The 21585-nt window shown below is 35.5% G+C and overlaps 1 protein-coding gene across 1 annotated transcript in view; it reads left to right on the top strand.

Annotated features, from left to right (window-relative positions):
• Positions 1 to 21585, top strand: part of AGMO (alkylglycerol monooxygenase) — a 189231-nt gene that overhangs the window by 106554 nt on the left and 61092 nt on the right. The window contains exons 11-12 of the mRNA XM_051785980.1: positions 4499 to 4581; positions 5566 to 5671. Coding sequence (XP_051641940.1) covers positions 4499 to 4581; positions 5566 to 5671 — 189 coding nt within the window. The remainder of the gene's footprint in view (positions 1 to 4498; positions 4582 to 5565; positions 5672 to 21585) is intronic.

Here is a 21585-nt window from a genome sequence, read left to right on the forward strand (position 1 = left end):
ACATCACCAAGTACTGTGCATGGAATATTGCTAAGAATTTACAATTTCTTTTTCATACAAATTCTAAGTTAAAATGAGTTCATACAGCCAAGGACACCTAACAATATAAATTTCATAGCATTGTATTAGCATTCCTAACTTGAGTGTCGAAAGTGTCTATGACAGCAGGGCATCTGTTAACTTATGAAACAGGCTGACATAATACCTAGCATTTTTTTGAAACAAATCAGGATGAGAAAATACATCTGTGTTATGCTTCAAAAGGAATAAAACAATCTGAGTTCTTTGAAATGTAAAAGTCAATTTGGAATATTTGATTGCTCATCTAAATATACATTGCTATAACATTTCCTTTGTTTAAATGAATTATTTTTTTTCATTACAAAAAACCATAAAATAATAATACTGTAGCATTCCGTTGATTACAAAGCCATGTAAACTACTTACTAAATTCTATAATCCCCTCCCCCTCCTTTTTTAAGGCTCAAAGATATATTTAAAGCTTTCAATGAAATGAAAGTCCAACAGAAATATTTTTTTTCTGTTTGACTGCAGCCAATAACCACATTGCAAAGTTGTGGCTGACTTGTAATTGGGGAACCTGCTGTGGTCCCACATGCTTCTCTGTTTATACAAATACTCCAGTATATAAATACTCATTTATTTTATATATGCATCCATACATACTATGTTTAAGTGGACCAAGGATGCTAGCTCTAATGAAGGTGTAAAAGGCACATTCTTTTCACACTGCTGCTTGCAGTGCATAGATTTAATATATGGATGTTAGTTTAGTGATATAACCCACTGACTATTTTGTTGATTTTGGTAGAGTAGTGGCTAGGAAATGGATGCCTCAGCTGCCAGCATCCACTTCATAGGGTGATACATGTTTGAAAGCAAATAAAAGAATCAAGGCAGCATACAACTATACCACTGAGAAAGTTGGAGAAGCAAAATAATAACAGTAAAATCTATGCTGCATGGCTGGTTTTCTAAAACCTGTTATTCCCAATGGCATCATGGTGTATTTCACTGCAAATTCCTTGGTAATCCTTAGCTAGGAGTACAAATGAGGGAACGCACTTTTTTTGTTGTATGTGAATGTGGTGTGTGTACCTACAGTGAAGGGTAACTTACGCCTTCTACCTTCAGGGTTCCCAGTAAGGCTTTATGCCTCACCCTTCATTCCTCCAGAAAGCTGAAGTTTTGGGAGATGGAAAGTTGCAACACTGTGCTCAAGCATTACAGTGCCATGCTTTTGTGTGAATCTGATGATAGTGGCAATTTGAAATTAACTGTGATCTGCAGGTTGTGCTTTAGAGTTCTCCAGTCCTTCGTGTTCTGGTCCACAGGGGGTATTGACCATATGGAATTTTACAAACAGTTAGTGTTCAAAATACTATGGTTCAAATAGGAGAGTGTCTGAAGAGAAATGGAAATTGGCTTGCGAAAACAAATCTATAAAATATGATCCCATTTGGCTCAGGTAGTTATTATGCCAAAGAACCCCACATAACATTTTAACCATTTAAAGATAAAGGCTTGTTTATATTTGAGTTTGATTTTTTAAGTTATAAGGTTGCTTCAATTCTTCTGATTGACTAACATACATTAAAAAGTATTTCTACTCCCCTTTTTTTTTTCCCTGGAACTGCATGTTTCAAACTGATATGCAATTTATTAATTTCCTTTCAAGTTCTTAATCTATGCTTTATTTTTCTGTGGTTAGATAAATATAGAGGGTCAAATGATAACTCTGAGCTCCATTTTTGCAAGTCTGAAAAAATGCTTAAAAAAAGTTTGCAGGGTCACAACTCCTTTCTTTCTTTGTGGAGAGAAAGTTATGTCTCTATTACAAAGCTTATAATTATTTCAATGTTCATCAACAACAATATAATAGAAAAATGATAATAAAAATTGTTACTGTTCCTGAAAATATGTTAACTTTAAAAGAGTAATTTTTAATTTCTTTTTCCTACTCTTCTGTAAATGTCAAATAAAATGTATTTTTAAGCAAAGAAAAAATGTAGTTGATAGAAATTATGGGTCAAAACACCACTAAAATATGACCCAAAAATGTCTACTTTGGGGAAGTGTTTCCATCACTCACTCAAATCCAACTCTTACTGCAGTACCAAATTTAGGCTTTAGACTTGCAGTCTAGCTAATAGCAAGAAATCAAATCATTCCCAAAATGCTCTCTCTTCACCAATTACAGCAAAAGTGTAGGTTAATAATAGGTTTTCAGGCACTTCAGTGGAGGTACTTAAAGGCAAGTAGAATGAATCAGCACCTCGGTTTTCTGAAACTGGAATCACGAGGAAACCCAGATGCCCAGGACTTGGTGACTGGTTGTTTAATGGTAGCCAGCTCATAAACATGGGAAGGCAGAAAAGTATGAAATCATGCAGCATTTTTAAACTGGAAATTGGGGACACCCTTATTAATTCACAGCATGTACTCTTGGATCCTCCATGAAAGCAAGTGTTAGCTCTTGTATGAAAACCATTGCAGTTTCATTAATTTTCCATAAAGTGTGATTTTAGCTATATATTCTAATGTAGAACTTGATTGAAATCTGGTTTTGATGTTCAGTTCTCTTTCCTGCCTAAGAGAGATACAAAACCTTACCCTCTTTTTCTCAGAATAGTGCCCTACCACTGTGGGAACATTTTTAAGGCAGTCTGCGGAACCCGGTGCATCACACTGGGAACAAAGCAAAACCTGAACCACCTGGCCAGAATGATTAGGTTTAAAAAAAAAGGTGTAGTTCTTCAACTTAAAAGTCAGGACAGTCTCTAAGGAGAAAAGTCTTGAATTCCAGTCCTCATTCCCTGGAAAACTCCTTTATTTGACAAGTAACAATCATTGAAAAACATATCAAAGCATTTCTCAGAAATTTATGGGTGAGTTCCCTTATGCCTTTGCCAAATCATGTTTTTCTTTGCTCACTTCTTGAATTTTTGTATGACCCAGTTTCTACAGGAAGCTGAAGTGGGAGTTGAACTCACTGTGACTAGATGAGCCGTTAAAGAACTTCTCATTTTATTAAATTCAAATAGAATCTGTGCCTGATTTTTATAAAAAAACTCTGTCCAAGCATTTTGTCACTTCAAAACAAATTGCTTCATGCTAACAGTGGAAAAGTTATCATCAGGAGGGATGGAACAGATTGGAAATATAGAAATGCAGTAATAAGTTTGATTTTCTCCTGGTATAAATCTGTGAAACAGAGTGGCTTGACAGGTGTCATTTGTGAGACCTGTGTTCTGGCTTGTTAACTGGTGAGGCTGCTGTTCAGCTTGCTCATTGCTGGGATTGAGTTTTCTTTGTTCAATAACTGTTTGTTAAAGATAGCTAAGTAGGTGTTTGTGATTCTTCAGTAAAACAACAGAAAGCTTTCCAACCCGACTGTGTGGTTTGATGTGTTTTGCAAACATGGGCACTCTAAGTTCACACAGCTGTAAAACTTGAGAATATCCTCCTGTGGCCTCCCACGCTCACAGATCCTTACCTTAGATCTCTTCAAGGGGTTGGGGCCACCACTGAAGGAAGCTGGGCATGTCACTGAATGGGATTTATTGAAATCAGGGCAGACATTCATAGAGTTTTATTTTTCCAATGCTTGCATTGTGGAAGTGCAAGATGATGTTCGTAAACTGTATTGCTGTTGAAGCAAGAAAAGATTCCTATAACTCAGATCCATTACTTTTGTTTTGTTTTGTTGTTTTTTTTAATGAAAAAACTAATATTTGAAACAAAGTCAAGAAGGAAATAAGAAAACTGATTAAATATTTGATTTTCAAAGGCAGTTGTGTAGAATACAAAAGAAAATTTAGTAAATGAAAAAAATTAAAACTTTACAATCAAAATAATTTCTGTTTTCCTGAATTTTAGTTATATCATTTTTATGTAAATTTTAAGGACAGAAGTCCCCATGCTACTATTCATCCAAGTACTCACACACATGTTAACATTAAAAAATGTTTTAGGTCTGATTGAAGTTAATGATATGAATTGAAGGGTTTTGTTGAGCTGGGAATTGAGTGTTTAGTTGTAATGAAGGGAAAACATTAATTTTGTTTCTTCTCAAATATGGTCATGTCATGTGAATTGTTATTCTCACCAATACATTGGTTTTGGTGTCCACTGGGATTCATACATGACTATTGTAAAGACCTGGTAGCATAAGATGAAAATAAAAGAACAGGGATGCTGGGATTTTTGTCTAGAAATAACTTGTTCCCTCTTTCTAAAGTCATAAGGGAATCAAGTAACTTTAGGAAAACAAAAAGTGCACAAGGGGATAACATGAAACATTATTTTGGAAATGCAGCATTCAGGAAACAACTATTAAGGTGGTTACTCTAGATAGATTACTTTAAAAGCAGACACTAACACCACTGAGTGAGGAATTTGAAGCTACTGTTCTGTACAAACTCAGTTTATTTTCAGCAAATTACTCTAAATGAATTCTTTGCCTACTTTTTAACAGATGTTATCACAGGGAACTGTTCTCCTGAGAATTGGCTTTATCATTCTGTCCCTGGCCTCTTTTGGACTACTTATGGAGAACAAGTAAGATACAAAACATAGGGGTTTTTTCTTCTTTCATTATGTATTACTATAATTATATGGAAATCTCAAGTGTGTCAGAATTTATATTGATAAAGAAATACAGATATACTTGGACACATATGTTGTTTTCTGTAGACTAGAAAACAGCGCATGACGAGCCAGCATCTAAATACAGGAGTGTTCCCATAGCAATTGGTGGCTGCATTTATATTATCCCTTGCAGAAAAGTTTGGGGATGGGTTAGTCATGTCTCCCACTGTGCTTGCATTTATTGGGTCCACACCTCTGGGTTTGGGACATTGGCAGGTGAGTGGGACCTGCCAGCTGTCCCAAAGCTGTTCAAGGACAGACTGCGATGATATTGTGTCAGTCCTGTGTAGCATGCCAGAGGTGACAGATATAGTGATGGCATATGAAAAGCACACAGTGTAGCTCAATATCATGTGGAAGATTGTGTAGACTTAAGACTAAATTTAATCAGTATGGGTTCAAATGAAATTGGATGTTGAGTACACAAGCCCAGTGAGACATACATTCTGAAGTAGGGCATACAGGCACTATGGCCCTACAGAAGAGTAAGTGGCAGCCCTAGTTTCTTACAAAGAAACTATTTGCCCTGCCAGAGCAGAAATGTGGAATAGAAGCTTCCTTTGAGACTGAGGGGCCAGTACTGCTTTGCACCTGCTGTTCATTGTATTTTCAGAAAGGAATACATTTTATTTTTATGGACTGAACAGTTTCTTTCAGGATAGTTAAAAATCTGTCAGTATGACATATATGTGTATAACTAAGGGAGTTAATAATGTGAATTAGTAAAATTTATAGAAATAGACCCATGAAAAGGTGTATATTATAAAAACTTAACTATAAGGTTATGAAAGATGACTCGATGCAGGACATCACAGACTAATTCTACTTTCTGTTTTTCACTGAAGTTAAAAAAGAAAAGATTGGATGTTAATCTGAATTGATTCCCTTTTCTAGGTCCAAAGCAGGAATTTTGGAAATCATCCGCTGCTTAGTCTTCATAGGTATTTACAAACTTGGCTACTTTAGGAGTCAATTTTCTTTCTTGGGCTATGCATATGAGGTAAGACATTTATTTTGAAGTGTCTATGGTGATTACTCTAGATTTTTATCTTTCCAGAAAAAGCAGAAACACTAAACATTTATATTTTGCTTTCTTATGTTTTGTTACACTATTTGAGCATTGTTTTTTTTCTTATCTCTTTATTCTTCATTTTTTATGATAATTTTGTAAGAAAATTATTTGGGTTTGCTACAGAGATGACAATTTCCATTGGAAAAAAATCATGGAAGTCTGTATTTACCATTTCTTGTGAAAATAATATATTACTGGCCATATGCTTTGAAGAGAATAATGTAAATGAATTGCTGAATTTGAATTGTTTAATTCTCCTTTTATGAGAGAAATCTGGAAATGCTTGGAGTCTGGAAGACTTAAATATAAAATATTTTGTTTTGTACTTGTACTTTACCTCAGAAACATACTTTTAGCCATTGACATTGAACTAAATATATCTATAGTCTGATTAAGTCTGGTTGTTTTTGTGTTCTTAGCACTCATTTTTATCCTATTTGTGTCTTTAGCTTTTTAATCTTTCTTTATTTTTCCAGTACAGTTAGCATTTAATGAACCTTTTAATAGAATCAGAATTAAAATAATCATTAATGAGATTCTGATCTGAATAACATTACCAAGCTCCCTACTGTTGGTCTGCCAGAACTCAGCAGATATTTTAAGGGTTTTACTTGCCTAAATGTAATTTGGGAAATGTTTGCATTATTTCATGAGTAGCCTAATAAAGTAGACAGGCTTGTAGCAACAAATTCTAAAATTTGGCACCTAATCCTGGAGGCCTTGAGATATAACTTTCAGACTTGAATTATTTGGGTATTCTAACTGAATTTTGGGAGAATTATATGTCATAGTATACACTCTCGTTACTTGCTGAGTTACGTGTATTCATACGTAATGGTGTTTCTTACTAAGAAATGAGTAGAAGTAAAATTATCATATTATCATTTCTATGGTTGTAGGGAATTATGGTTCTTACTCCATTTGTTATATTTTTCTGTCATAAAAAATTTGACTTTAGTGTCATCTCGAGTTTTCTCTGCTGTACTCTCCTATCCTTTCTTGTGTGCAATGTTTTTCCTTTTATCCTTTATATTACAGTTCTTTGTTGCTCTTATTTTAGTCCCTTGTTTGGCACAGTCCCTTGTTTGGTAGTCCATTTGTCACAAGAAACGGGAGTACCTTGCTTACAATTTTGCTTTGAAAATTCTGAAAGAATAGTTGTCTTTCAAATAATTTGCTGTTGGGGAGACCAGAATAGATAATGTTTCTGAGTGATGCCAATATGTCCACACTTGGGATTTACATTTTATCACGAATCAACAATTCGGTGATATTAATAGCTATTATGATCATAGAATCATAGAATAATAGAATAGTTTGGGTTGGAAGTGACTTATAAAGGTCACCTAGTCCAATACCCTGCAATGAGCAGACACATCTTCAACTATGTCAGGTTGCTCAGAGCCTCGTTCAAGCTGACCTTGAATGTTTCCAGGGATGGGGCAACTACCACCTTTCTGGACAACTTGTTCCAGTGTTTCGCCATCTTCGTCATAAAAAATATTTTTCTTTTTTTAGTCTGAATGCTTGTGATGAACTCCAAAGCATCCCCCATTTTAAAATAAATGATCTGCTTTTGCTCCCAATGCATTATACAGTTTCTGGATTCACGTTAGTCATGTTCTTACGTGTCTAATGGAGTTTATGTTAAAAAAAAAATGAGCAAAGAGAAACTGATGAAGATTTTTCAATTCATGTTGAGAAGTCTTCAAACATTAATGTTTTATCTCAATATCGAGATTGACCCGATCATTTTAAAATAGCAGTACCAGAAAGCATAATAAATAAATAAACAAATTGTTTCCCCAGAAATTAGGTTTAAGATTTATCCTAAAATTGTTTCTGTTCAGCATTCAAACAAGTTATGTATCCTTAATAGTATGATAGTATAGAAAACTTTGAATATCTTTTGTGGCCCATAAACCTAGAGATGCAGGTTTTTTAATTTATGCTACATATGTCCTGGTAATTTTTATCTGCTCGCTTTTCAACTTCCTTTGCTCTGTTTTACTTTCACATCCTCTTAAAAATTTCAAGAGGTATAAATTAAAACATTTATTTATTATTTTTGTTTTCCTTGTCTAAATATCCCTTGTTTAGCATACACCTAGATTTAGCTGACTTGGATCTTTTTAATGTAATATTTCTAGTACTCATAATCTGTAATATGAAATATATCAAAGGATGTCCTCCTTACATCTTTATCCTTATATGTTACCAAATAATGCCTTAGTAATCCAGCGTTCGAGAATGAACACACAACATCATGTAAAAGAATTTCTGTTGAGATTTTTTTTACCATAAATTATGCCTTCAAGGGCATAATTACTTAGGGATGAAGAGAAATTAATTGCAAGAGACATGATGGCACTATTCAGTGTTTCTAGAATTTAACAGATAATTCTGTCCCAGAATTCTTAAGCTAACAGTGCACATTGCAGCAGATAAGTGCAGGACTGATTTTACGAATGGCATGTTCAATTATTAGTGAAAAAGTATGTGACTCTTGTCTATACATGTGGGCTTTTTCTGTTACTATGTTTTATATGTTCATATTTCTCATGACTATTTTAGAGATAGTAGATAAGATTTCAGAAATAAATAACTGCAGTACTATTTGCAGGGTATTCTAACTAGCAAAAATAGGTGCCTTAAACTGCAAATGATTGCATTTGGCTCATAAGAAGGTCTGACAATTATCAGAATTAGTGCATTGGAGGAAGGCCTTCTGGGTGGAAAGTAGATGGGAAAATAAAGAAGAAATGAGAGAAAACTAGAGGATCAGTGAGAGAAGGGAGAAGAACAGAGGAAACAAGGAGCAAGCCTTTCCCACTTTCCATTAAATTAGCTCAGATGGGCGTGAAGAAAGCAGCTAATGATGGCAGTCTGAGGGGGAGGAGCAGTCCTGTCCTCTGGCTCCAGCCTCTTACCCTCTTTGCTGCCCTGCTAGCTGGGTTAGTCAGCTGGTCTAACAGGTAGCCAAAGATTTTTCTTCAGATAAGTGACAAAACTTCCTGTGGAGCAGGTGAGATTCTTAATGCTAAGGCTCAGGGAAGGTGAAAGTAAAATGAAGCTATAGGGGTGTAAGAAAGGACTTAAAGCTATATTTTAATATGATTGTTAACTGTGTCTGCAGTCTAATAAAAAAACAGCATTTGCTCTACTGATACTTCAAAGTTGTGTGTTAGCAGCTTTGGTTCTGTATGAAAATGATGTTATTTTTCTGATCATTTAAATATATTGTTCTCTCTGCTATTGTATTTGAAATCCTTTGATTATATGCTCATGGGGATCTCTTCCAGTGCCCTTTCCTTCTACAAACAAGAAAATAATTTGAAGCTATCATTATCACAAAAGTGACTACAGGAGGTAGAACAGTGCATGTTTCTCAGTATGCATTTTCTGTTAACCTTGTCCTGAATGTATTTTGTATGGATGGTTAGATGAAAGAAGTAGTGGTGATTGTTTGTGGTTGGTGTGTTTGTTTGGAGTTTTATGTTTTGTGGTGATGTATGAGGAAATTTTTAGATCCTAAGAAAATTGTTTCTTGGGTGGAGGTCAGTGAAAACCTCAGAGAGAGAGATATATTTGGCTGGTTTGAAGAGCCAATATGTTTCTTTTTGAGAATCTGTGCTGCCACATCCTATACTAGTTAGTTTTCTTTAGGCTGATTACTTCATGCCTGTGTAATGTGATGATTGTGTGTATTACTAAAGCCAAATCATTTTCTGTCAGACTGGGCCTGGAGCCTTCTAACCACCTGGAGGTAGCAGAAAACATTGCTTGTATGTTCAGTTATGTGACGGTTCAGCAGGCATGATATGTAAAAATAAATCTGTGATGATGGTACACCTCTTCAAAGTGTTTCCATCCAACTGCTCCGGTTTGGCATCAACCTGCATATTCCATGAGCTGAATTTGGTCAAGCACTGGCTGTTATTTGACAGTAGTACTAATGAGGAGCAAGTAGAAATGAAAGCCATTGACATGTTGTTGGAACTCTTGTCTTAAATATTTTCAAAAACTCTCTTAGTGGCTGCAACTCAGTACTGAGAAAGACTCTTAAACTAAGGGGCTAGGAGTGAGGAAGCTGGAGGAGGAAATAGATGTCTGTCTTGATGTGCTCATTTATCTGGCAGGCATGCATTAATTTACAGGTAGGAAGGACAAAAATCTAGGACAACTGTCATGGAGGAAAAGAGACAAAAAGAGAGACTGTATATACATGTGATGTTTTAAATTAATAACTTGTTTTCTTTTTTGTTTTATGTGGGTGTGTGGTACATTAGAAATATAACTAGCTTTGGAAGTTATACAGAATGTTGTGCTGCAGGGTATAGTTCAGCCCTTAACTAATGAAGGCAGAAATAAACTTTGTTGTGGTCGAATTGTTTATTTACGCCTCCAGAGTATCTGAACTTGGTAGACTCAGCTGTTGCAAAAACTTTTGGAGACAGTATTCTGTACCAAATGGACCGCTTCTCTGATCTTTGATGCAATTCACGTGTTTCTTATGGCATGGCAACTAATTGGTCTGGATAAAATATAAAATATCTCTTTATTAAAGAACTGATTTACACTGTATCCTGTGTTCCACAGAAGTCCCTCTTAATGTGATATATTACCACGCTACTTTTTTCTCTTTTCATCGTACAAAGAGTTGCTGTTACCTCACTTGTTTCTTAGTGTAATTTACCAGCGTTGGAATACTGACTTATGAGTACTGACTTAAAACAAACATTTACTCATAAGAACTTATTTCCATCAATGATGGTTTTCTACTCTGTAGCATTTTTCCTTGGTCCCTCATTATGATCATGTGTGCCACATTTCAAAGAGCCGCATATCCCATATTTGGTTTCCATTAAGGTTAAAGCTCCATACCCTGTGTTATGATTTATGGCCTCAGCATTTATGCAGCCTCTGTGCCTTAACTAGATTGGCTGGTGTATTTCAAATGTATTTTAGAAATGAAACTGGGGATGGAAGGAAACTCTACTGCCTTATGATAAAAAACCTTGTCAACACACATGGAATTAAATAAACACAAGTTGTAATAATTTTTTTCTATGTTAGCTTCATTCAGAAGAGTTTGCTATGCCATGCAATGTGTCCCAGGGACTGGACTTTTAATATTCTTGACAATTGCCCTAAGGGGAATAATGTCCCTTAGAAAAAGTCACAGTAAAATCTGGCAGTGGATTAAGTTAGTTTCCACTTAGGTGTGACAGCAGAGTCATTACTGATTTTAGACTTAGCCAGTTTGAGAGTCGGCTTCACCACCATCAACTAAAGACTATGATGTATAGTTCCAGATGCTCCGGCCAATTGACCGTAAAATTGCTCCACATTTCTGGCAGAGCAGTTGAGCTGGAGCTTTTAAAATCTCCACTCTCTGAGCTCAACACCCTCCCCCCTCTGCTTAAAAGCTGCTCATTATTCTTCTTCTGCCTGCTGATCTTAGCAAAAGAAAAACTTCTGGAATCAATTAGAAGTGTCTGCACTTGATGAGATTTGCACGTGAGTTCGGAATTGCGAGGCTTTGATAGTGTCAGCCAACAGCTGCAGTTTCAGGTGGTAAAATTGGGGAAGGAATTTTCCAGGGTTTATTTACAATCATAAAAATAAAACAAAAATCAAGACAAGTTGGAAACCATCTAACATGTTGTTAAAATGAAGCCTGAATTGGGTTACATATTTATTTTGTCTCAAAAAAAAGTAAACTGGTGGTTTATTATCAGGATCTTTTCAATTACCTTGCAATTACTAGGCTGTATAGAGCAGTTGTAATAAAATGCAAGCTATGGTCTGCTTGCTGTAGTTTTAAGTATGAAAGAAGCATCTGCTATTACTTTTGTCACTTTAATTGCTTGACAAGACAAGGAGGTAGTCATACTTAATGGAAATCAGAAGCATGCAGTCAAAGATAAAGCCAAGGTAGTACTGTGAAGATAAAAAATACATATTCACGTATGCTGTCTGAAATGTTGTGTTTTTTTCTGTTAACACACTCATAGTTATAAAGTTTATTTTCTGACCCTTCTTAGCCCAAAGCAGTTAGTGATTGGTTTGAAACTGTATGCAGTGATTTGGATTTTAAAGATAACAGACATGCCAATGAGATTATTAACGTTCGGTTATCCATCTGAGGGTGTCTTTGTAAAAATGAAGCTGTACCATTTCACACACATTGTTACCGAGTGGTTTGGTTCATAAGTCAAAGCATAACTTTTCTAAAAGCCAGTAATGCTACAAACCCCGTCAAACTACATTCTTTTCTACATCACAATAACACATGGATAATGATAGAAATGTCCATACCAGTGAATTGCTTCACCGACATTAGTCCCTGGTGACAACTGAGATATTCCACATGGATAGATGTTTCTGTCTGTGCAATTGCAGTTCTAGTACTAGAGTATTAATGAGCAATTTTTTTTTTTTTTTTAATGCACAAATGTGTAAATTTGTTTCATACCTGGTTTCTTCCACAGAGGAAATCTAATCTGTGCAGTATTTTTTAATTAATTTTTTTCTCCCTTTAAATTTAGAGCTTAAAGTATTTCCAGCAGACACACTCAGAGAATGCATGTTGGCAGTGTTAGTTATCAGTGTTAGCACGGAGGCACCTCTGCATCACAAGACAAGCAGTGCTGGCATACACTGGAGTGAGAGGCAGGCATACATACAGACCTTGAGCTGTTTGGGTTCTATAGGAAAGGTGCAAAGGCAATTGGAGCAGACGTGTTTCCTACTGCTGACAGAGCCATTACTTATTGGTCTGTTGACACTCTCATACATTTTACGTTCAAAGATGATTTAAAGGTATAGTGGAAAGTACATTGCAGTCTCTAAGAGTCAAAGGTAGGGTAATAAAGGATGGGTGATTCCTGTGTCCTGAAAGAAAGATACTGGCTTGTCTGCTGAGATTTTCCATCCACGCAGGTTGTGTGGGGAGAAGCAGAAGATGCAGTCCAATGAGTGCAGAAGGTATCCCCAACCATGTAGAACACCCTAGAGCGGGGAACCTTCCAGCATCACTGTACCAGGCCAGGATGTGTATGTTCTCTGGGACCTGGCTGTCTTTAGCCCATCAAGCTCACCTCTATGTATGTACTTGTTAGGACAACCTGATATGCAAAATTAAATAGCGCGCCACCAAAACTATTGTAACAGGCAGGTGGGAATTATTCTAATCTGAAAGAGAGGAGAGCTGTATCTGCATTCCCAAGACCATGAAGACAGATGACTTAGTTTGAATTTTATCTTCAACATGGCAGGCAGAGGGATTGAATCAACTTTTAGGAGATAAGAACTTTAATTAAATGAGCTGTTTCTGATGTGGAATAGATCTGGATTTGGCAGGTACAATGTGACCACAAAGAACCAACCTAGTGTTTAAAGCATTCTGGATATTTCTGTCTCATAAGATTTAAATAGAGAAAACCCAAATGTAAAACCCACATGCAGTCCAGGGTTACTCAATGTTTATGTCTTGCAAGGGAAATGGAGGTACAAGACCCTTCTTCCCATAAATGTCCCTTCCCACTTCTGTAACAGTGAGCAGAACACAGCAGCTGTGAAAACTTAGCATTTCTGCAACAGAATGTCTGTGTAGGATGCACAGAATTAGACTGTAACATAGGCCATTGGAAATCTAAATCAATACCTGTATGTCAGAAAGCAGAAAGTCATTCAAAGTGTTCTATAATATGTTTTAGTACTTTTTCTTTAATCACAAATTCTATCTTTTATCTTTTGCTCAGTCTATTTTTTTCAGAAGCTTCCTATGAGCAACAAAGAAAGAAAAGCACAGTAAACATTGAGCCTCTGTTTTTCTACTAACAGTACCTGAAATAACCACAGAGCCTGAAAACTAGTTCATGACATCTGGGCAATTGCATGCTAAATTCTAACCAGCCAGCCCCTTTTGTCTAAAGTGGGCAGATCAGTAAGATAAAATCAAGCTGTTATCTGTGCTGTCATTTATTTTCTGTATCATTCCCTTGTACAAGTTCTGTTTTCTATGATGTTTAGAGTGAGGGAATAAGGGAATATAGAGAAAGCAACAATGCTATATTTGGGTATTGTGGAGCACAAAGAGAATGTTTTAATTTTTTTTTTCTCTTGCCAATGCCAAATAAAAATTGCCTGATGAAAGAAGATTAGCAAATGCTATGTTTAACAGCTGATTACCAAATGCAGAACACACAAAACATCTTGTATGTTTAAAAGTTGGAAATAGGTGTTATGAGAAAAAACTAAATGTAAAGCTCTAGTTATCACTTGAAACCAAGGCAAAATAATGCAGCAACCCCCTATAGAGTCTGGGAGTGATCACATCTGTCCTGACAGAATTTGTTTGGTTTGTCTTCATGTGGAACCCATGAAATGCCTGGAATAGGTTGTTAATTTTGCTGATCAGAAGCTAATACACAGTTGAAAATGTCTGGTTTTAGTTTGAATATTTTAGATTTTTTGGAGAAGAGGATGCTATATTTTGTCCTTAGCTATTACTTGAATTCACTGCATATCACTATAAATCTTTAGATCTATTAATTTCTCTTCTTGTTCACTTCATGTAGTTTGGCTACAAAGAATGGACAGATATTAGGAAGCAGTTAAAAGTGGCAGTGAAACAGGATGCTAAGAAGCAGAATCTGGCCATTAACTGCATTGTTTTATACCTACCTGTCTCCATAACTCTTTCCACTTCCCTTTCTCTGAGGCCAACACAGTTAAATTATAATATTTTGGGGAACATACCTGCCTTTCTGCATACATAAAAGGGCCTGTCCCACTTCTATGCACTAGGTAAGCAGTGAATAGAGTTGCCATCATCCTAGTTAAGTTCCTGGTCACTTTTTTTCCTACACTTACAAGTGAAGCCTATTAAACAGTTGCCTTGTTTAGAAAACTCAGGAGTTTTTATATGTATACGTAATATTTTTAAGTTCTATGTTGTCTTCATCTGAGAACATTCTAGAACAGGATAAGATGTGTTCAGGAACATAACTGTAATAACTTGATGGACCATCTTTGCTTCTTATGAAAGTGTTGCCCTAAGCTGAATCCATTCCAAATGTATCCTCCATACTATGTGTATGGATGGTAGTTAGCTTCTGGGGTTATCTGAGGCTTATTGAAATACATCCCTTGACCATAAAACATGTAAAAAGCAGAAATTCAGCTGTCAGACTTGTGAATTGGACCTAAAAATGTGTTACCAAGATGCCAACATCTGAGAAGAGCTTCATAAATTTTAAAATTAGACTACAACTTGCTAGAATTTGCCATGCCCTCTGGATAGCAGTCTAAAACGTGCAGTTTGCTGAAAAAACATGGCATATGCTTTGATATATTTTAACAAGCACTGAAAAAAATTTGAGACTTTTCTAACTAAAAGGATACAATAGTCCTTTCTCCTTCTCTTCCCTTTCATTACTTTTTTTTTTTTTAATCTATGCGTGAGAAAGGAAAAGATACTAAAGGAAATGGAGAGAATTAAGGAAAATTTTATTTTGTGGTTTATTAACCAAATCAAAATAAAACAAAACCTACAAAATATTTTTACATCCTTGGAAACTGGAAATTACTTCTTTTACAAAATGGAAGACAAACAAAAACAATTGGGAGGTTAGAGCTGAAGTTAGAATGTTTCATTCTGGCTGGGTTGATACACTTTTTTTTCACTTTAAATTTTGGGGGTTTTTTCACCCCACTATTATAAAATAAGAACAGTCAAATACCAGAAGAAATTATTGGCCAAAACAAAAACATCTCACTCAAACTTCATTTAAAATAAAGTCAAGAGCCTTCAACTTGCCATGAGTCCATTAATCTCGAAATTACACATTTCAAGAAATAAATTCTTTAATTGTCAGATCTATACTTCTAAGAGCAGAGAGAGGTAAGCAAGTGGCTACCTGAAGCTCTTGCTGTTGCAGTAAGAAGCTTTCTATTAACAGAGGGAAACTGGATATTTAAAAAAGCAAAAACTGTCTAGTTTTAGCACAGTCCTAGGTATCACATCCTGATTTATTTCTGTCATTATACATTACCCAAGGGTAGCTCACTGGAAACAGATAAAATAATTCTAGAGTACTCTGATTAAGAATAGTGATAGAACCAATACAGTTACATAGCCTTAATTTGTATATAACTTGGTGCCGTCATTCCTTGATTTTTTCAAGGATCTTATTGGATTATTTATCACCTTCTAAATAATTGCTAATTTCTACCAAGTTTTTATAAAAAGTCTAAATTCCCTAAATGAATCAATTCTGCTCATTCCAGTGATGTAAAACTGACAGTTTCACTCCTGGTTCATGAAGAGCTAAGGAGGCAAACAGGTTCTTTAGTGGATCCAGGTTTATTGTTTTGGCTTTGTAAGCTCTCTGCCTTTCAGAACTTATTAGCATCAAATAAAAATCAAAAGCATCAGATTGCAAAAGTAACAAAAATTATAGCTGTGAAAGCAGCATGCAAGCAAAACTGGTCCATTTTTCCTGGACAGTCCACATAAAACCTGCACAACCAACTACTTTACATGCTCTACCTTTTTTATTTTGATCTTTTGGGAGATCAAATTACATGATCTTCGTGCTTTTCTTTTGCTTTTTGCAGTAGTCCTTACTATTAAACTCTACACAAAAGCATATTGCGACTGTAAAATATTTGGGCATATGTGCCAATAATTTCAGAGAACCCATAATAGATTTGGCGGCGGAGGTTCTGATTTTCAGAACTGTTCATGTGTGGACAAATGTTTGCCTTTTGGCTTAGATGGAGTCTTTAGAATGTAAATCATCTTTGGAAAACTGTCGTTGAAAGGGAACCATGTTGCTAGCTTAATTGTTAAGAAAAAAGGCAGGCTTGATACCCTTCAAAATTCTGCTGAATGTCAACTCAGCTAAGAGTTTTGCCTTTAGTCCAAAGTGTGGTCTCTTTTGAGGGAAGGACTTGGAAACTGGTGACTGTCAAGTATATTATCAAATGCAACATTATTCTTTGTTGAACAGAACATGCATGTTCCAATATTAGCCAGGTTAAAAGTGGAGTGGAAAGAAATGGCAAAGGGGAATGGTGGACACAACAGACCCTCTCCAGTCTGTGTAGGGCACAGCTGGTCCAAAGGGTACCTGTGATGATCTGAGAGTGTGTTAGGGTAAGGATGGAAAGTAGGGAGGATTTTGGAGAATGTATTCTCCCAAACTCCTCTTATTACTTCCTTTGTTAAGGAACTGAATGATAAGAAGTTGCTTATATGAGCCCTTCAATATTGTAAAATTCAAGCTTTACAAGGAGAGTGGAAAATGAGAGAAAAGCCTTGGGTTTATACAGCATTATCTGCAAAGCTTCTATTGTATCTTTCCAGCCCAGATGCCCTGATTTCTAAAGTATTTTGTCATGTCCTTGCAGGTAGATTATCTCTTTGTAGTTTGGGGCAAGGTCATGGAATCATGGTTCAATATGCTATAGGCACATACTTATCTTATTTTCCCAGTAGTCATGAGTTCCTGAATCAGTGATTTAAGCCTAAACATGGTGCTGGATTGTTCTGTCCCAAACTACAGAGAAGACATTGCTATTGTTAATATTCATTAGCAAAAGTTTTCTCCTTTGAAATTTGTATGAAGTCATCTAAAGTGCAGGTTCAGCTAATGTTGTACTAATGCCAGGCAAGAATGCTGTATGACTTTTCTCCACCATCGTTTCCCTATTACAGTTAATGCAGTCCATCTTACTGAAACCAAAAAGCTATTGCCAGTACACCTCTTAAATTATTCTGAAGCTGCCAGCTGTGCCATTTGCCTTTGATCCTTTCTTTCATGGTAATTGTCATACTGAAAGGTAAAACTAAAATATATTCTGTACCAAGTGCCACCTCTTCATACTTCTGGAGGCTGTTTGTCTTCATGAGATTTCTGCAGATTTCACATGCTATTAATAGTCTTCTCTATGTGCTATTGCTGCCATCAAGTGCAATTATATAATTATGCATGTGCAACTATTCATGTACAGTAATTTTTAAGTAATGCCAGCTCTCTGGAGCTCCAGCATTTTTGTACTTCTTAACTTTAAAGAACACTTAGCATTACATGAAATGCATGAAACACCTCGTTGTTTTATTTTAATGAGAGGACTAAAAAAATTAAAAAATTCTGGTTGAATATGCACTTTGAAGTATGTTGCTGACCAGAAGAATAGATTGCCTTGTTAATAGATGATAATAGTTTAGTGACTTGCTTTTATGTTTCTTTACTCTCCCTGATAAGATAATTGAGAAAAACTGTGGAGTCATCAATGTAAATAAATCCTTTAGTAATGAAAACAATTATATTTCCCTTACAGGTGTTATTGTACGCTAAGAGAAAGACCTTTAAGATGTTCTTTGGACTAACGTGGTTTAAAAAAATGATTTTCAAATATGAAAATCTATATAATTTCTGATTCAAAATTTTTAGAGAGGAAAACACTTTTCAACTGTTTATTTAGTGCTTTAGGAATGACGCTGTCCATTCACTCTACAGCAGCAAATTAGTATTTTATTGTACTAATGAGAGGTTGGACTGCAAGTAGAAAAACACTTCATCAGTGCGTTCACTGTTGGCAATGTGCTGCTTAAAAATAAATATTTCCTTTATTAAATCTGAAATCAAACTAGTTGGCATCCAGGTATTCTAATAGTTGTACGAGATACTGTCAAGTCCCAGAACAAAGCGACAGTCCTGCTTCCAGGGATATTCGATGTAAACATGATATGAAAGACAGCAGATAAATGTGGACCAGTATTAGGACCATTGGAGGAGAAATCACAAAGCATTTGTCTGAAAATTGAGCATAATGGGAACTAACAGAATTAGGGAAGAGAGAGGTATGCTGAAAAGATCCTTAAAATGTTGAAAACTAGCTTACTTTTGAAAAGGGTGCTAATGAAAATGTACATAGAGAGGGATGACATAGCCAAAGGCACAATCTAAACCCCGCTTATTTCAGTAGCATTCTGGGTGGACATCAGTAAGTTATAAAGGTTTTGGCAGAGAGAATTGCTGTGTTGGAGATATGAGAAGACAAGGGTCCGGATGAGAATTCTAGATAGGACCGATTATCTCTGGTATGTTGTTAGAAAAGAATCTGTGCATGTGGATATGGGGAGTCTCAGGAGAGGTGGGAATTGAAGATGATATATAAACAGTGATGATGGTATCTAGAATTATAGGGAAAGAAGGAGGTAAAATTTAGTTGAAAATAGAGGAGATAAGTAATTTAAACTATATTTAACCTAAGCTAACATTCAAACAAACAATAATATTGGGAACAATGGAGTTTATTTGGTGGGAAGAGGGGAATGCGACTTGAAGAGATGAGTGGGATCTGCACAGAGATGATAGATTTATGCTGGCATTAATACCTAGAGGAGTATAGAAAGAGAACAAAGACAAAGCTTGCACAAAAATGGCATATCTGAGCTGTACATGATGGCTTAAAAACTTGATGTTACTGAGCCCTACATAATGGCATAAAATAAACTATATTTATTTATAACTTTATTTATATTAAAGATCTACACAATAGATCTTTTGAATAAAAGCAAAAATGATAGAAATATATTTCATATAAAGAAAACTGGTCAAATATACAACAGGTTAATAGATTTCTTCTTGCTGAGTTCATGGTGGTAAGATTTTTTTATTTTTTTTTTAACATATGAAAATAAAGTTTTCTGGCAACTGGGACTAAATGGGATCCCTGGTCATATGGCAGTAGAGTGCTCTAGTACTACAAAACGACTTTACTATTCTCAGAGAGGATTCATCTGTGAGATAGAAAGTTTTCCACCACCAATGTCTTCTGCAAAGGCAGGAATGAATTGAAGTAGTGTTGAGAATTCATTAAAAGTATTTGTGATAAATCAATAGCCATGAGAATTAAAGATCAGGGTGCTAAGTAGTATTTAAATCTTTGCTATTAGCTGTCCTGACTGATGCGTGCAAAACCGTATAGACACTTCCCGTTAATCTGGGCAAAACTTTATTTATTATCTCTCTTCATATGAAAAAGGGCCCTCTAAAATAAACCTATTTAAAAATATTTTCAGAAAGAAGGAAAAATCTCCATAGAAACCCTGAAGTAATATATGAGCAACAATAAAGAAAGGTTTCAGGAGAGAACTTCAAATAACTGAAGTGCTAGTGAGACATAAGGACACTGGAAGACTTTATGGTGGGAAGGGCTGAAGAAAAATAAAGTGAAGTTGTGTGAAAGAATGTAATACAATGAAAGGAAGAAGAAGAGAAAGCAAAATAATTTGTCAGGTAAATCAAAGATGTTACGGAAAAAAGGATTGCTAAATGGTACTGCTGTCACATGTTTCTAGGAATCAAAAGTTAATATCTGTTCACAGGACTGCTCTCATGTAGTTCCTTCTAAGACTTCAAAATAGCGGTAAAATGAAAGTGAAAATCAAATCAACCCAAATACTTGAGAAGTTTCATAACAGCAAGTTTGGTGCAATTTTGAAAAATTAAATAGCATTCCAAAGCAAGATAATCTGAGTCGTTGGGATTTTTCTAAACAGGAGAGAATGAAGATGTATAGGCAAACATTTTTGGTGAAAGTACTACACACTCCCTTTGCAAATGTTTTTATTTTTTAACAACTGTAACCCTTTGCGTGATTTGGGACTATTCTGGATCATCTATTATGCCTGAGGGAATGACTCTAAAGTTTCATTATGAGAAGTATAGAGACACTATTCTTTTTGCATTAATTTTAATATATGTGTGCATTTTTTAAAGTAAAAGACATTGCACATTAACGTATATTCTTATATATTATAGAACCCAGAAGAAATTAGCTTCTTGAAAAGCAGTGCAACAGGAAAAGTCTTAGATGATTATAACACCTACTGTGAAGTTTTGCATTTGATATTGCTATTTTAAATGGCTATAGTATGTACTTTGTGCGTGAGTGAAAAACATAACTTGGAAATATTTACATCTGACTGATCTATTTTAAGTAAAAGACATAGATTATTTAGGTGCTAGTGAGAAGTGTGAATATTGTGATTGGCTACCGCACAGAAACTTGCAGACAGGTAGTATGTGGGGAGCAAATGAATTGCTACTGTGTAAGCTTAAAACTGTAGATGCAAAAGCTAAAATAATATTTACCTATACATGGTATAATGAATCTTTATTGGCAACTGGTATTCACAGACTATTTGAAAGGCAGTATTGGCCAGACACAAGTTATTTGGCAGAGATCTTGCCTAGTATATATTTGCAGAGCCTGTCTGAATAAGGATGCTGGCGGGTTTATCCTGATTTCTATTCCAGGTGACAAATTTCTATCCAAGCATATGAGTGATCGAATATTTTCCACTGGAATCTGGGCACTGTAAAATTTCTGAAGTGGAGTAGAAAAATTGAAGGATTTGCTTAAACTGTAATAGTCTCTGCATACCAAGATGACAGCAAAATATTTCCACTTGGACAACATCAGGGTGAACTGTGCTGAATTGAACTAAACATTTTCTGGAATACTGATGGTATTTTGTTGCCACTTGTCAGTGGCATCTTCTCTTAAACTAGAAGCTGTGATCACCATAGTCTTCAGGTAATTCTGTATGAAAATTAAGCAACAGCACTGGAAAGTATTGATGCACTAACTTTATATACTGAAGCAAAGACCTTGGTTCAAACCAGATGAAAGCTATACCATAACCACATTAGCTTATTTTTTTCTGATGCTAAGCCAATTAAGAAATGGAATAGTTTCCATTAGTTTATTTGTCTTTCCTGGAACAATTACAATTACTAAACTTTCCTAAACTATAC

The sequence above is a fragment of the Manacus candei genome, unplaced genomic scaffold, assembly GCF_025592945.1.
Source record: "Manacus candei isolate 608988 ecotype Guabito, Panama unplaced genomic scaffold, ASM2559294v1 h1tg000021l, whole genome shotgun sequence".
NCBI classification, from domain to species: domain Eukaryota; kingdom Metazoa; phylum Chordata; class Aves; order Passeriformes; family Pipridae; genus Manacus; species Manacus candei.